This window comes from Notolepis coatsorum, assembly GCF_963971535.1.
Source record: "Notolepis coatsorum genome assembly, chromosome: 8".
NCBI lineage: Eukaryota > Metazoa > Chordata > Actinopteri > Aulopiformes > Paralepididae > Notolepis > Notolepis coatsorum.
The window spans coordinates 100,405,035-100,422,202 of NC_140172.1; the positions used below are offsets into that span (position 1 = coordinate 100,405,035).

General features: G+C 40.3%; 1 protein-coding gene across 2 annotated transcripts in view; it reads right to left on the minus strand.

The window, feature by feature from the left end:
• Nucleotides 1-6,833: 6,833 nt before the first annotated feature.
• mcama (melanoma cell adhesion molecule a) overlaps nucleotides 6,834-17,168 on the minus strand; it is a 198,302-nt gene continuing 187,967 nt past the window's right edge. Inside the window, exons 15-16 of one of the 2 annotated variants that reach the window (XM_084320261.1) lie at nucleotides 16,602-16,719; nucleotides 6,834-8,630 (exon numbers count right to left, since the gene is read on the minus strand). In XM_084320261.1, the coding sequence (XP_084176387.1) occupies nucleotides 8,610-8,630; nucleotides 16,602-16,719 (139 nt within the window). In that variant the 3' untranslated portion in view covers nucleotides 6,834-8,609. Of the gene's footprint in view, nucleotides 8,636-16,601; nucleotides 16,720-17,168 lie in introns of both variants that reach the window. The other variant, XM_084320262.1, reaches the window with a different exon arrangement.

The following is a 17,168-nucleotide window of genomic DNA, read 5'->3' on the forward strand; positions in this document are numbered from 1 at the left end:
TCAAAGGTGAAGAAATTTAACTTTCAAAAACTGATGCAGAGATTAAATTAATCTTGTCCGACTCTGGGGGATTGCAGTGTGTATTTCCCAAAATGTTGGAGCATGCCTTTAACTTTGTAATATGTATAATTGACTGTAACTCCCAGACCGTGAAAGTGCCACTCCATGTTTAATACTCATGTGAGAATTAAGACTTGAAATTGCTAATACAAAAATATTCTGGAAGTGTTTTCTGAGTCTTTGGGTGTCACGTGTGGACTCGCCACAAGAGGGCAGTCTCTCACACACTATTACTATTGATATTGACTCGAGACCCCTCAGACTTGCAGATTTGACTGGTGCACTGTAGCTCAGTTGGTACTTTATTGTTTCAATGAGATCCATTGTAATTGTTCACCTTGCCCTCTTAAAAAAAAATAACTTGCCTACTAAAAACAAAAAAGCTTTTTTCTCTCATTGCCTTGTTATTGCATGTGTAGATAAGATTTTATTTATTGATTTTAATATTCTCAGCAGGCATTGTGTTGCCCTGTTTTCATGCCTAAGCCATGTAAGATTTTTGTATCTATATGAGAATGACTTGGACCAGTCAAAGACTGGTATGGCACAGCAAACACCCTCACACATGAGCAAGTTTAGCCTGGTCACTTATTATTTTACACTTATGTTATTCCAGACCAGCAATTTCTTCGGCAGTGTAGTTAGAATATAGTTGAACTACCTATTCAAAGTACTTTTAGCGTAATACACACATTTCTATAACATTTCCATTATTTCATTTAAAAGTAGCTAGTTAGTTTGATAAACTAGTTTTATAGTAGTTTCGCCACAACACAGGAAATGATGGTGTCAACAACATCATATGTGAACAAAAAAGAAAGTAAAAAGTAAATAAATAAGACTGAGTGATCGTCCATTGTAATGAGTGGGACATGCTGGCTCTTGTTCTTGGAAGGTTGCAGGCCAGGAGGGCTGTTTTGTGATCATGGTAAATACATTCAAATGTAGAAAAAACTGTCCACAGTCCATTGTGTGTTGAAGCCCCCACTCCACCCACCTTACAAGCTCTCAGAGGAGATCTGGAGCTACTGTTCAACTCATTTCCAAGGTTCTGCCAGACGTCGGTTTGGAAACACAACTCTCCTATTTCTCTCCTTGGTGATCACAATGTGGTGCCCTAATTCAGACCATATTGAGCTTTGGGATAAAGTCACGATAACATTCAAGAGTTTTCAATTACAGTTGCTTGTGGGACTAGCTGCCACTGTCTGGGCCAAGAGCCCCAAGGCACTAAAAACATTCCCTGCAACGATCAGATTTCTGCATCTGTCTTTTCACTGGAAGATATTTATGGAAAATATAATAATAGAAAGACTCATTGCGAATGAGAGATTTTTATTTGGCATTGTTTTCTTGCAAAAAAAGGAATTATAAAATAAGGGCATTAAAAATCACATGTACAGTAATTAATTTACACACATTTGGAAAAACAAACAAAAACGAACTTAACACATAATATTGAACTCATTTCACATACTGGTGAAAAACCCAGTCTTAAACTTAACATGGCACTCAAATGAAAATGTTGGGACAGGGATTGGGAGGGAGATGATTAATAGATCCTGTCAAAAAGAAAAACATTTTATTTCTTCTTTTTTTCTGTACTGCACAGTCAGTGGTCGTTATTGACAGTTACATTGTGCAGTCAGTTTCTTCCACATTATGAGCTCCGCTCAGTCACACCAGTATCATTTTTACTTTTTATTGGAAGAGAGAGAAAATATAACTTGAATATAACTCAAGCGTTACTCTCACTGCAGGGTCAGATTACAGCTACAGGGGGGATTCCAGTATGCAGGACTAATACAGCTATAATTCATTCATTCAATCCTTTATTTCATCTACAAAATAATGAAATTAATCAATTTATCAAAATCCCCACCCCCATTATCAACACAATTATGACTGCCTGGCATTCCATAACCTTATATTGAAGTAAAACTTTACAGGTTAAAAAAAACAAAACATCAAACATCATTATATGTTTGTTTTTTTATACATACAAGCCAAATCTTATCTATATATATATTTTCGGGCTAACCATAACCCTCTGTACTAAAATCCATTACAAACATTTCTCAAAATGAAATTGTACTGAACAAAAAGGCACAGTTTTTTTTAAGTGACTGTCTCTCCTTGACACATGCTAAAGCCCTCCATTGTATGTGACATCCAGTGATGCCAGCAGTAACTAGTTACTAATCTGATTACTTTTTCAGTAAATAGTAATCTAATTTACTTACTTTTTAAAAGCCAGTAATCTGATTACAAGTGGCTGTGAGTTACTATTTAGTTACTATCTCATAATGCTGATGATAAGAGAGCCAGGGGTAGTCATGTTTACGTTTATAGCCGATTTTAGAATGGCTTCAGCATGAAGTTAAATCAACTATCCAGTTCGTTTTATAGTGTAACTTGGCTACTTGAGAGAGTGAGAGATTCATGTTATGCGCGACTTGCGGAGTACGCACTGAGTCCGTTGTCTCAGAATGGATTTGGTAGAGAGAGAGAGAAAAATAACTGTTCTCATTCTTATGTTGTGGCAGCAGCAGGGACGACGACTTCGTAACCTAGTTACTTTCAAAGTAACTACGTTACTTTGATAATCAAGTAATCAGTAAAGTAACTAGATTACTTTTTAAAGGAGTAATCAGATTATTTTTACAAGTAATCTGTGGCATCACTGGTGACATCTTGGGTACAGAAAGCAGGCTGGCCATAATGGAATGACTCAGGGTTGGGATCCATTCACTTTCAAGTAAATTCATTCAGGAAGTGGTTTTTCATTCAAATTCAAATTCTGGGACGCTTTTGGCATTGAAAAAGTTGTCCTACTGACAAGTAAATATCAATGGATGTTCTATAGTCAGCACATAAAAGTTTGTTTCTGTTTACATTTAAAATTGACTGAACTGAAAGTGAACTGATCCCAACCCTGGTATGAAAATATAGATTAAATGTTTTTCTTCTTTCTTTCCTTTAACATTTTTGTTGTTGTTTTTAAACTACATAAAGTACTGTACACAAATAGTAACTTCTTGTTTTTTAAGACATAAACTGGATATTTCCATGAATTCCATTTTCTTGAATACATTGCAAAAATAATAGCTTTTAAAACATATCACTACTCCATTACATGTTGCAAGTCATCGGGCAGTTTAGTGCTAGTGGCAACAAATGCTCCCTCTCAGTAACTTACAGTATGTAATCAGCATCCATGGATCGCAAACCTTCCTCAAGCTCTCCTTTAGCCCTGACCCATAATAACACAAGAAGAATACACAGAGCAAACAAGAAGATAAAGTAGAGGGAAATTAAATTCAGTGTATTTTACATTTTTGAAACACGACAAATTCAAACAGGCACTGCAGATTACAAATAGACAACATTTCCCCCCCCAAAAAGACAACCCAAGGCCAGAACCACTATGAATGGTTCTTTATACTACAATTATTTACAAATGGTACAAGGGGTTGATAGTAGTTCACAACAGAATGTCCAAATACTCCATTAGTCCATGTAGTACCGATGTACTAATGATGACGTTTTGAATACTGCACAGGAAGTAAATAACATGAAAACAACATGGTTTGGAATTGTCATAATAGCATGATATATTTGTATTGTACTGACATGCTACTGAATGTGTAACACCAAACAGTGGGTAGTAGCAGTATGTTAGTATGGAACACACCTTGGCATTTTCGACGTTAGTCTCTCATAGTTTTCACTAAGCCCTTCTCACATTGTGGGTAAAAAACTATTGTAACTGACCCATCAGTTAACTGGAAAATAGCTTGTTAGCAATAGCACGGCTCATTCAAACACCAATGGGTATGAACACTAATGAGCTAGCTTTAAGAACCATTGGCTTTAACACTTTCAGTGCCAACGACGAGATTTCTCGTTAGTTCATGCCAACCGTTGAGTGCCAGCCAACGAGAGATCTAGTTTTTAATCGTTATTTTTTTTATTATCGATTTCCATTCATTTTTCATCAATATAGCCTCACATTACCAGTGGGGATCTGTTTGAACTCGAACAGGGAAAATACCGCCCCCTATCGTCTCTCCAGATGGTACTGCACCCCTTTGGATTGGATTGAATGAAACGCACAGAGAAAAAAAAGTCCTGCTTCCACATTTTACTTGTCAGACAAGTAACCGGAGACGATCGAAGTCATTGCCCACCACCAGAACAGTGGAGAATGTGTGTTTCCAGTACCCAGCATTGGATCAATAAACGCGATCGATATTTGTAATGGCGATCAGGAATTGGAATAATCTTTTGGAGAACATCTGATCTGAGGTAAGGAATCTATTTGACCAGTCTTGGGATAATCAGAGCTATATTCACCTATAAATCAGCGTGTGCCATATGTGTGTATGTGTCTGTGTGTGTGTGCGATCAGGAAATAAGATAATAGATTTTTCAGCCCGCTTCTATAGCGTGCATAAGTATACATATACTATCGATAATCTAGCGTTTATTTGAAAACTATTCATAAATAGGCCGAAAAATGACAACGTGTTTTGTGTATTCCAGTGTATTCCAGTAAAGGGCGTTTAACAGAATCTTTATTTTTTTCTGAAACTTTCAAAAAACGAGCGTTTTTCAAAATGGTATAAAACGGAAATAAACCGATTAAAAAAAACAATCCGTTTCGACAATGTTGACTGCAAACAAGTCATTGATAAGCGACGGGCCGACGGCCATATTAGACACATAGCCATAATTTAAGATATAGTTTATGCGTTCGCAAATATGAGAGCTCTGTCATTGAAGTGGGTGGTGGCACGCAACGGGGTTCCGGGGCACCGCATGGCTGGCACTGAAAGTGTTAAGGTAGAATTCTGAAGATGCTAACAAGTCATTTTTCAGAATGTAGGCACCAATACAAAATGTTTTCTCCACCCCCACCCACAATGTGACTGGTGAGAAGAGTTCAAGAACACGTCAAGGTGCCCTGACACGAGGCTGACACGTCTAAATGAGTTGAATGAAATCTAGACTTGTGGCCTGTTGGCAAGGTATTGCGTCAGAAAAGAACCCAGGGCTAACGAAAAGTGACATGTCTAAAACTTTTAAGCTTTCTGTCCCCTCGTCCTCTCACTCTGAGATCAGCTGTGTTGTACCTTTAAGCTCGAAAGCCGCGTTACACATTCCTCCACACGCTACTACATCCATCGGTTGTGATGGTCTTGATTGAAATCAGTGGAGATGAGATGAGGGATGAGTCTTTTTCAGTGAAGTTGTGGTCCAGGTAGAAACATTCAAAAAGGGAGGGTTTTCCACCGGTCAGGAGGGCTGGGCCATATGGACAAAATATATCACTATCTTTCTTTGTGTAATTTCTTAAGGTATAACAGTATATTGACAGTATTTATTTTCCCTCTATATAAATTACATTGTTATATGAACAACTTTGTTATCTTTCCTTGTAACAAAATTATCTCTTCTCACCCAATTTCCCTTGTAAATACTGTCAACGTTTCACATTGGATTAAAAAATAAAAAGCGAAAATCCAACAAATATTGCTGATGACTGTTGTAAATGGATCCATACAGGTATATACTGTAAATACAGTATACAACACACCTCTGTATGTCAGTCAGGTTCAGTGTGGGGACTAATCGTTCTCCGATACCACCAAAAGGACACTAAATAACCACCAGAGAAGAAGAGAAGCAAGCAGTTAAAGACATAGATATATAAACACTAGATGGCTCAAGGCGGAGTCTCCCGCGTAGTTCACCGGCGGCCATCTTGCTTGAATGGACTACTGCTTTAATGTGATGATGTGCACAAACAAAAATACTCTTAACTCGCTGAAATCTTGATGGATTTACAAACGGTTTGGTTTATTACAAACGTTAGTAACTCATTGGGCGCCATACCCAAGTAAAGTCGGGTTATCTCGCCAACCGTTGAGCGCCAAAACCCGAGTATACTCAGGTTTTGATCCTTTGATATTTTCCTTTGATCCCGTTCTATACGGTCAGCCGGAGCCCTCTAGGTGTCCCTGGCTCATCTGCCTACGTTGGAATTGCAATGACGATCGAATCTCACCAGGTGGCAGTATCGCCTACCTTTTGAACTGGAATGGCTTGGTGTGGATACACCTTTTCCTTTTGCAAGGGCTCCTCCTCCTCGGAGACAGAGACACAGCGATCGCCTCGAGATTTTGTTGCCTGAAGCCTATTTCCCATATACACGAGTATAGACATATACACGGGTAATCGCGATGGCGATGCGATCACTGGGAATTATTCTTTTTGGAATACCTTCTGGCTAAGGTAAGGTATATTCTATGTCTATTTTACCGAACCTGAAACATGTTTTTGTAACGATCACAGTGTTGTGTTTTACTGGACGTAAAACATGCTTGACAAACACGATCGCAGTTTCTAGTTGAAATGACACACCCCCCCCCTTGATGATTTTGAGGCACATATGTACATGGTATATACCTTTGATTTGGGAGTATTTGGGGTTTCAGGCGATCAACCAGAACGATTTGGGCTTATTGCATATAATGCGTCATATCAAAAGGGGCGGTCAGGTGGCGTAACAGAGATTGCGTTCGTCACCAACCCCGGAGACGCTGGATTCGCCTGTTCGAATCCAGCTCACAGCTCCGGGGTTGTCACCAGCTTGGCTGGCCGTTCACACTAATACTATTGGCAGTATTAGGGCAGTATTAGAGGGTGGGAGAAGCTGGCGGGGGGGGGTCCAGGTCGTTGTAAACAGCGACTCCTACAGTTCGGTCGGGGCGCCTGCTAAGCGCGGATAGGATCTAAGTGGGATAGTGTGATCCTTCCACACGCTACGCCCTCTCAGTGAGAATCCGCGCTGCCAGGTGAAAAGAAGAGGTTGATTGGCTGGACGTGTGTCGTGGGAAGCATGTGATAGCCTCCACTCTCCCAGACCGACTGTGGGGGGTAAGTGCGCAGCGACCAGGAAGGGGATTGGGAATTGGCATAACGACTAACATTGGGATGGGAGAAAATCGGAGGAAAAAGGAGGGGGAAAAAGATAAATAAAAAAAAATAATAATAATGCGTCATATCTCGCGATCTATGGAAAAAGACTGGATTAGTTTGGAAAGGGGCGATGTTTAGCGTGTAACAAACTACAGTGTGTAGAAATTAACTGATTAGTCAGTAATGGACTATGAACAATGCCTGTAAAAGGAGCCATACTATTGTCTCCATAGCTATAATACAGAACACACAATGGGTCTGCAAACATCGCTAAAATGGTAAATAATGCTGACGCCAGCCAGTACAGATGGGGAAAGTCGGTGGCACTTAAAGAGTTAACGTGGCTATGATTCTTGCTTGGAAGAATTTATTTTATAATTATTTTTTTTCATATCAAAGTCCATTATAAGTATGCAGTATGATAACTACATCTTTGACCTTTTTAACAAACCAAACGGTTGAAAATTTAGCAAGCTATGGTTATTTCAATAGTACATGCACCGCACCATAGACATGCATGTTATGAGTGGGCGTGCTCCACCCACGCAAGATGGCCGCCATGTGGCAACGTCGGTCTCCGTTGGCCAGCAGCACGGGTGAGTCATCTAGTGATATATATCTATGGTTAGATTTAGAGAAGAGATTTAGAAGGATGTGACAAGGACAGAAGAAGTCCAGTGCTGGAAGACAAGGCTACTTCTTACAGTGTGGCCTGTCTCCCAGTGGTAAAGGGGGAGACCACACTGACTCTATTCTCACTTTAATGATACTAGAGAAATGTTAGGAAAAGCTTTTTGGCATGTTGAAAATTCTTTATTAGGAATAACTTAACATCAACCTTGTCAGATCTCTTAAACTCCAGACACTGGATGAACATTAGAGACCTTTTTAAAACTTGACAAATTTACAGTAACATTCTAAACGGGTACCGAGTTCATTTCCTGTTGCAGTGTTCACTAATATCACTAGCTGACAGGAAATAATACACTTGGGCCCAACCCGTTTCCCTAGCAACAGAATTCCACTGAAAAGGTTGACAATGATGTCTACATGCCCCCCCACCCCCATGCAAAAAAGGCTCCAAAAATGGATTTTGACTTGAAATGTGAAAATCTGTGTGCCAAAATATCTTAAATAACAAAAAATATATAATATATACACTTTTATAAAGTTTATGACGCAGATAATAAACGCCATCAGTACACAGCAAGCAACTAAAGAGGCTTTGGGGAAACAGTACAAAAAAACTAAAACAAACGCAAGTAAAAACACAATGGAACGATTCAAACAACCTCCGAAACCTGTATATACATACTTCAAATCTGTAGGTGTGTGTGTGTGTGTGTGTGCGCGTGTGTGTGTGTATGAGTCCATGTGTGTGTGTGTTTGTGTGTGTGTGAGTCCGTGTGTGTGTGTGTATGAGTCCATGTGTGTGTGTGTGTTTGTGTAGTGAATGAATCTGTGTGTGTAATTTGGTGAGATAATGATGAACACTGCTTAAAGGAACACTTTGACATTTTGTACTGGTCTGGCCTGACAGGTCACAGCTCGGCCCTCTGCATGTGTCACTTCTGCAGGTCCATGTACTTTACTCCATGGAGGATGGATGGAGAGGGAGAGGGAGAGGGAGAGGGAGAGAGATGTTAATACACTGACAAATTCTAAATAATGGAGTAAATGTTCTTTATGTCTACACTTGCTATGCACTCCAAGTGAAGCACTTGAGTTTGGCACCATTAGACAAACAATACCCAATTGTTGTTGACTGTTGGGAGTGTATGCCTTGCTGTATCATAAGTCCCTTTAGATAAAAGTGTCAGATAAATAACTAAATGCAAATGTGATCCAAAATGGTGAATGCCAACTCGGTACTGTTAATAGGATACCAATATTAAATGGCATACCAAGGTGTGTAAACACCGTTGAGATGATAGGTTAAGTTAAGTTTAACCTTTATTAATCATCTTAGGGAAATTCGTCCATTTGACACATCCTAACTATTTAGGAGCAGTGGGCAGCCACACAGTGCGGTGCCCGGGGACCAACTCCAGTTGTAATGCCAGTACCTTGGTGAAGGGCAATGGTTCCTGCCATTACATGCATGTCTTTTGGTGTGGGAGGAAACCAGAGTACCTGGAGCATACGGTTTACACTTTGGTTTTGTGGTTTGTGTAGGTTAGGTTTTGTGTAAACACAGTGTCATTGTTGATGAGTTATACTAGGATGACAACCATAAGAGTTATGGGATGACAACCATATAATTATACCTCTGTTGGTACCAGCCTACCTTTTATATGACTTTTTCCTAACTTGACAACATACACTTTCTAAATGGGCTCCAAGACTTCCTATAGATTTTTCTCAACAACACTGTAAATGAGAGCTTGCTCTCAATGGGCCTCATTCAACAATACTCTCTTATTATTTTTCTTATATTCTTGCTTACCTGTCTGTTAAGAGAACAATAAGAAAAGCCACCGCCACATTCATCAAGCCGTTCTTAACGTCGAAATCAGTTCTTACCCAGGTCGGTTGCATGGTGAATTCCACTCATTCTTAAATTCAAATGCACGTTCGCACTCATTTCATTTGCATAGACACGCCCACCATCTCCTTATAAGGTGAATGAGGCGAGGCGTGTGTAAAACAGCCGAGTTTCAGTTTCTGATCGCTGTCTGATCCATTCAACAGGAAGCGATTTGCGACAGATCTCAAAATAACACACACACGACTCGCGACTCAGTGCATGTGTGTGTTCCTGTGGGTCGCTCATCGCATGTGTGTGTGTGTTAATCTGATGACAAATAAAGACTTATACTTGTACTTATATGTATACTGCATACTGTATAGTGCGAAATAAATCGTTCCAGCAAAGTAGGCTTTGTCAATACTGAACGACTTGACGCCGCTTGTCAAGAACCAATCGCGCAGTAGGTTGGGAAATACTGGAATGCGCTCAGAACTATAGGAGCAGAGAAGAGAGTAGAGGACAGAGGAGAGGAGAGGAGATGTTGTATGCGTTCTATGCGTACGGCCTGGGCAGCCAGCATCTAACTGTTCTAACAGCAATATATAATCCATTTCAGAAGAATGCACGCAATAAGTTATAATAATAATAATAATAATAATTATTGAAATGTTCTGGGTTTATAAAGTCGTATTTGGGAGCAATTGACCAATGGTTTGCTTTCAACCCATAAACTCCTTCCTCTCTCACCTTTTTATATATATTTTCTTTATTGTATCTATCTACTAAAACTGTATTGTATTGTATTGTTTGTTTTGTAAAGTGTCTTTGAGCATTAGGAAAAGCGCTATATAAATCTGATGTATTATTATTATTAGGAATGGTAGGCTTTTTTAACGTTTCTCATCTGGGTAAGAGTTTCTTATCTGGGTAAGAGTGCTCTCGACCACTCTTAGAATTTGGTCTTGCCTGAGAGAAAAGCAACAATAAGAAAACATTGCAGAATCCCAGGTAAGAACAAAATAAGAGGAAATGCTAGTTAAGAACGAAATCTGTTCTTATATCGCTTCATGAATGAGGCCCAATGATCTTTTGAGATTAAATAATGAGTGAATGAATGTGTTTGCTAATACAATTGTTTACAATTCCTTCACTGGTTTCAATGAGCAGCAGTGGCGGTTTCTCCACTAGGGACGCTGACCGCCCTGGTAAAGAGAGAGGAGAAGAAGAAAATATATATATATTTTTTTAGAGCCCTAGAAATAAAATAAACATGTTTAAAATGAATAATATTTACTCATTTTAAGTATGTTTGTGTTTCCAATGCACAATATAACGTTAATATATCAAATATAAATAATTGTTTTTCATTCACAGGAAGTCACTAGTAACTATACCTCTCAAGCCGGGGCGAGACGTATCGCGCACGGCAGGGCGTGCACTTGTTTCATCGCTGTATCCTCGCAGCCAATGAAATAGGTCAACCAAATAAATTTCGCCTATCAGTGCGTAACGCACTGTGCGTTGAAATATGATGTAATATGATGGAAGCCGGGCGCGTTTACAAGCGATCTAGATCATCTAAGCAAGCAGCGTCTATACTTTCCGTAGCCGCATTTCTCGGAGACGCTCTCTGATTGGCCGACGCCTGTTTCTACACTGGTTAGGCTTAGGCACTCTTCGAAGTTGGTTAAGGTTAGAGTTTGTCTTAGAGCGTGACGGCAAGTTCTTTCGACGGTTAAGCTTAGGCACTCTTTCGAAGTTGGTTAACACTTTGGTCGCCAGGCTTATATTCATAATAAACCATCCCACACCAGCTCTATTTGTCTATGGAGAAGTTCCCCTTCTTTGCAGGGCTATAACTTTTTAAATTGTATTGCTAAATTGACATTACTATGGCCCATTCAACGTCAAGTATCTATTGTTCAGGGTGTAGCAACGTTATACTTTTTCATTCACATATTCATACTAAAATACGGTCTAAAGTATAAGTATGTTTTTATCGTTTTCTGCAGCATTCTCCAGAACGTGATTTATAGCCCTAAATGCATTATATTGATGATCAAATACAGTTTGATAGCAATCTGCGCGAGATAAAAAATTTCAAATGGACGTGCTTCTAGAAGTTACTACTTATCATCTGATGTTGACCGGATGGGGGGGGGGGGGGGGTCGTTTATAATTCCGTGGCCAACATTAGATGATTCATCTAGTGTGGGTGATATGATCATTAGAGCAGTTTGTATCGAACACGTTAAAAAATAACACTGAAATTTACCGTCGCTTCCTCGTAGCGTTGGGCGATGAGCGTGGAGCAGAAATATTCCTATTATGGGATGTTGAAATATGCGATCCATCTCCAGGTTGTATAATAGTATATACGTCCAAATCATGTTGTTTATCGAGTTATTGGTAACGGATTGCTATCCATTGTGTCTAGCTTGAGTCCTGGGACTATTAGCGAGTGATCGGACCGAATTGGATTGAGCACCAGCTTCCGTTTCCGGTTTCCGGTTTGAGCAATCCGCCGATCGGCCACCAGATGGCGCTCTTGAACCGTTGGAGAGTTGAGAGGGGATCAACAGTAGATCTCAAGTCTCCGGGGGAGAAATATGATTGCGATCACAGATTTTTGAAATATTGATCTCAAAGACGTGGTACATGTCTGAGCATGGCGGGGAATGACGTGGTAAGGCGTTTTTGGCGACCAAAGTGTTAAGGTTAGAGTTTGTCTTAGAGCATGGCGATAGAACGCCAGGTAGTTTGCAGGCTGTTCGACGCGGAAATGGGCAAAGACACAGCTCGTCACAGTACTTGTGGTGCCTAACTTGGCTAACAAGAAGCTATATGGCTAGCTGGATGCAGTCTGGGACAGTGGACATTATACACTTTATCAAGCCCTCCTAGACCACGTTTCAACTAAACAAAGTGAGTTGCGGTCTCTCTCTCTCTCTCTCTCTCTCTCTCTCTCTCTCTCTCTCTCTCTCTCTCTCTGTTATCTGAGCGATGCTGTGTTGTTGTTGAACGAACTAATTAATTTCGCCGCGGGTGGATCATAATCAACCAGACAATGAATGGTAACTTGTTTAAAATGACAAGATATACATATGTGTTTATTATTGAATTAATCAGAGAGAGTGGAGTTTCTTTTGGATTTAAAAGAAGTGGATTATGGCTTGTTCAATATCTCGCCCAGTCTATGTTTGAATGAATGAATGAATGAAAACTGTATTTAACAGATTGCAGAATGGGTACAATACAGTACGGCTCAATACATACAATTGTTAAGGGGATGCAGACCAGAGAAAGACGTTTGTCTTGTTTACATCAGGGTCCCCCATTTTCAATTCATATCGATAGTTTAATAGCTAGCCTTGGCTCGTTTAACAATATGCAAAATATGTGTACAGCCCTGTACTCATACTGAAGTTATTCTTGGTATATACTACACATACTACTAGGTCTGATTGTGTAACGAATCGATTCCACGTTGCGCTGTGTGTGAGTGAGAGAGAGAGAGAGAGAAGGAGAGATAGAGGGGGATACTAATTAATTCCGCCCCCCCCGGGGAAGAATTCACCAGCCGCCACTGATGAGCAGTAACCATCATTCCATAAGCAACTAAAATGTTCAGTTCTCAAACTTTTCTTTCTTTTATTTGGTCCACTTTTTCTCCTTATTTTTCTCCCATCCCAATTTCGTATTATCCAATTCTTCCCTCCCCTGTCTTGAACGTTGCTAGACTATACCTCCCACTGGTCGGCTGTAGTGAGGATAGAAGCCTTGCATCACGTGTCCCCTCCGGTACACAAGGAGGCAGCCTGTCGCATATTTTCACCACAGCAGCTCGAACTCTCAGTGGCGAGGAGTAACGCGTGGGAGGCTCACGCTGCCCCCGCTACTTCCTGTTTCCGCCACACCGGCGTCACCCAACCGACCTGTAGGAGTCGCTGTCCACAACGTCCAATCCCCACCCACCGGCTTTCCCACCCTCTAACACTGCCAATTGTGTTAGTATGACGGCCGGCCAAGCCTTTAGCAATGCCGAGCTGGGCTCGATACCAGCGTCTCCTGCGTTAGTGGCGAGCGCCTTGCCCACTGCGCCACTCAGCCGCCCCTTCTTTCATTTTTCTTTAAATGTTATACTGTGAATTTTATGAAATTGTGATTTCTAATTGTCTTAATTGCTGTCTTCTTGGCCAGGTCTCTCTTATAAAAGAGGTTTCTAACTTCAATGAGACTAGCCTGGTTAACCCTTGTCACTCCCTGGTACCGTTTTCTACTTTCTTGACTTTTTTTGTGTGTGTGTGAGCACAGCGGTGTTTATTATTATTTCATGAAATTGGGTCCGTATCTTCATTTTACATATATTTTCATTATGTCAAAAGATTATGATTTGAAACGCTCTAAAACAAGTTATTAGTATAGGGGTACAACATTGTGCCTGGCGTCCGTTTTCATCAGCTCCACTCCCATGTTAAAAGGCATTTTTTAATCTGCTCTCATTCGTTCAATTCTAGATAGAATTATCAAATGCAATCTCTCTACACACTGTCAGTGGTCAAGCTTTCGAGGCATGATGCTGTTAACGATGTAGAACACACGGTGGCGCAATTGCTCTACAGCTCACTTTGCCGGCCACTAAGCAGGCAGGCTGCGGTGATTATGCTGGGGAATGTGGCTTGGGGGGTGCGAGACAGCGCTCAACACAAAACAACCAAATCTCCACCTCTCTTCCGCGTCCTCTCCCCTATCGCGTGTCACAGGCTGACATACGAGCCCCCCAGGCCGCCCCCCCCGCTTCGATGCGGAACTGTCACTAGGGCTCCATTCGCGGAAGTACTCTGGTGCTCTGCCGACAGCGATCTGTGTTCAGAATTATACCGGGAGATTGAGTAATGCTCGCCCGCAGAATATAATAATAATAATAATCAGCGCTTACTAACATTTAGCATCTCCGCTATTTCTGACCGAATTAGTCAACCTTTCTTTTTTATAATGGCAGATTCTTATTCACAGGGATTTTGTCGAGTTTACACACGCTGTAATGTGGTATAAAAAATGTATAGAAATGTATTCTCAATTTTTTTCAATAAAAATGGACGTGGTATAAAAAAAAACTAATTTAAGTGGTTAAAATTCGGAAATATTTGTAATTTGTTACAGATATCTTGAGATTAGGCTATTAATGTTAATCATGGGGATTTTTTTTTAAAATAGTAAATAGTTAAAATTATATGGCTTTGATCATTTAACACTATGGTCGCCAAAAACGCCGTACCACGTCATTCCCCGCCATGCTCATTCTGCCAAAGACGCCGTACCACGTCTTTGATATCAATATTTCAAAAATCTGTGATCGCAATCATATTTCTCCCCCGTAGACTTGAGATCTACTGTTGATCCCCTCTCAACTCTTCAACGGTTCAAGAGCGCCATCTGGTGGCCGATCGGCGGATCGCTCAAACCGGAAACAGGAAATGGAAGCTGGTGCTCATTCCAATTCGGTCCGATCACTCGGTAATAGTCCCAGGACTCGAGCTAGACACAACGGATAGCAATCCGTTACCAATAACTCGATAAACAACATGATTTGGACGTATATACTATTATACAACCTGGAGATGGATCGCATATTTCTACATCCCATAATAGGAATATTTCTGCTCCACGCTCATCGCCCAACGGCCCGAGGAAGCTACGGTAAGATTCAGCGTTATTTTTTAACGTGTTCGATACTAACTGCTATAATGATCATATCACCCACACTAGATGAATCATCTAACGTTGGCCACGGAATTATAAACGACCCCCCCCCCCCATCCGGTCATCATCAGATGATAAGTAGTAACTTCTAGAAGCACGTCCATTTGAATTTTTTTATCTCGCGCCGATTGCTATCAAACTGTATCCAATCATTAATATAATGCATTTGGGGCTATAAATCACGTTCTGGAGAAAGCTGCAGAAAACGATAAAAACATACTTATACTTTAGACCGTATTTTAGTATGAATATGTGAATGAAAAAGTATAACGTTGCTACACCCTGAACAATAGATACTTGATGTTGAATGGGCCATAGTAATGTCAATTTAGCAATACAATTTAAAAAGTTATAGCCCTGCAAAGACGGGGAATTTCTCCATAGACAAATAGAGCTGGCATGGGATGGTAAATTATGAATTTAAGCCTGGCGACCAAAGTGTTAATTTCTTAAACCCAGTGAGTGTCAAAATCCTAGGGAGCCACAAGTATAAAGTACAAATAAATAAATAAAATAAAAATATCTCACATGCAAGATAAAACTCATCCTGCGCCAAAAACGAGTTTACTCGTTATTGCCCGCCAATCTAATAACGCCAACAACGAGTTTACTCGTTTTTATGATCGTTATTTCCTTTATTCGCTATTGGCATTCATAATTCATCCAGGAAGGCTCCGGGAGCCAGCTGGACCCTGTCTGATATTTCAACGCCTCAATACCGCCGCCTGGTGGATTTCGGGCGAGTTGCAATCCACTCTAAACCGGATGTGGCGCTCTGTGCATCGAGGGAAATCCGCCGGCAGAGATATCTTGTTATGTTGATCAAGACAAACACTCGAGTGCATTTGATCGCTTTCGAGACGCAAGAATCAATATGCTTTCGGCGTTTATTGCGTCATACAAACGGAAAATGGATATAGCAGATCGACATCAAATAATTGGAACGTTTTTTCTCAAGATGCATCGGCCACAGGTAAGAGGAATCTAACGTTAATTCCAGCTTGATTGTCCATTTATTTCATTGCAATCCATCTGCTCAGCGTATAAGGCACATTTCTCCCGAATCTTGTGTTTTTATGTAAATTCGAAATTAAATTCAAAAATAATGTGACAGCCCTAGTATGAAATAAAAACAGGAATACTATAGGTATTACTATAGTCTTACTTTCCTAACTTGACAACATAGACATTCTAAATGGGCCCAGGTTTATACCATACAATAGCTGAAAGGGAGTAAACATGGGCCCAAGCTGTTCCCCTAGCAACGGAATTCCACTGAAAATGTCTATAAAATGGTACTTTTTAAAAATGGTCCCATAGTTACCTGGTCGCTAGGGCCCTTCTTGTCACCATTGACCCCCTTTAGAAGAACCGCCTCCTCAGTCTTGGTCTCGGTCTTCATCTCCACGACGATATCATCTTTGGTGGTCTTCTCTTTGGTGCTGTTGACACAATGTTGGGAGTGTTGTTAACCAGACAGACATGCAAACGTCTATGCAAGTGTATGTACACTACACAGTATATGCTCAAATGTGTGTGTAAAAGTATGTATGTACGAGGGCATCACATACAATATGAGGATTATAAAGGTGCATTGTTTTCAGTTTCAGCGTTTTATGTTAATGTTTTAGATTTATATACAAATATTAATCAAATGTTTACATAAGTAGTGTAGATAAAAGTGTAAATACCTCTCCTCCTAGGTCCAAATGAGTTGTAATCTCTTTATTAAAGTAACATGAATGTTATCTTTTAGGGAAGATTTGCAGTTGACACAGTACATTGTAATAGTCCAATCTATTTGTAATAAGAATACGGATGAAAGACAGCAGCACTGGTGATTGAGCTTCTGGCTGATCAGCTGCATTGGTCGGCATTCAGAAGTGCACTA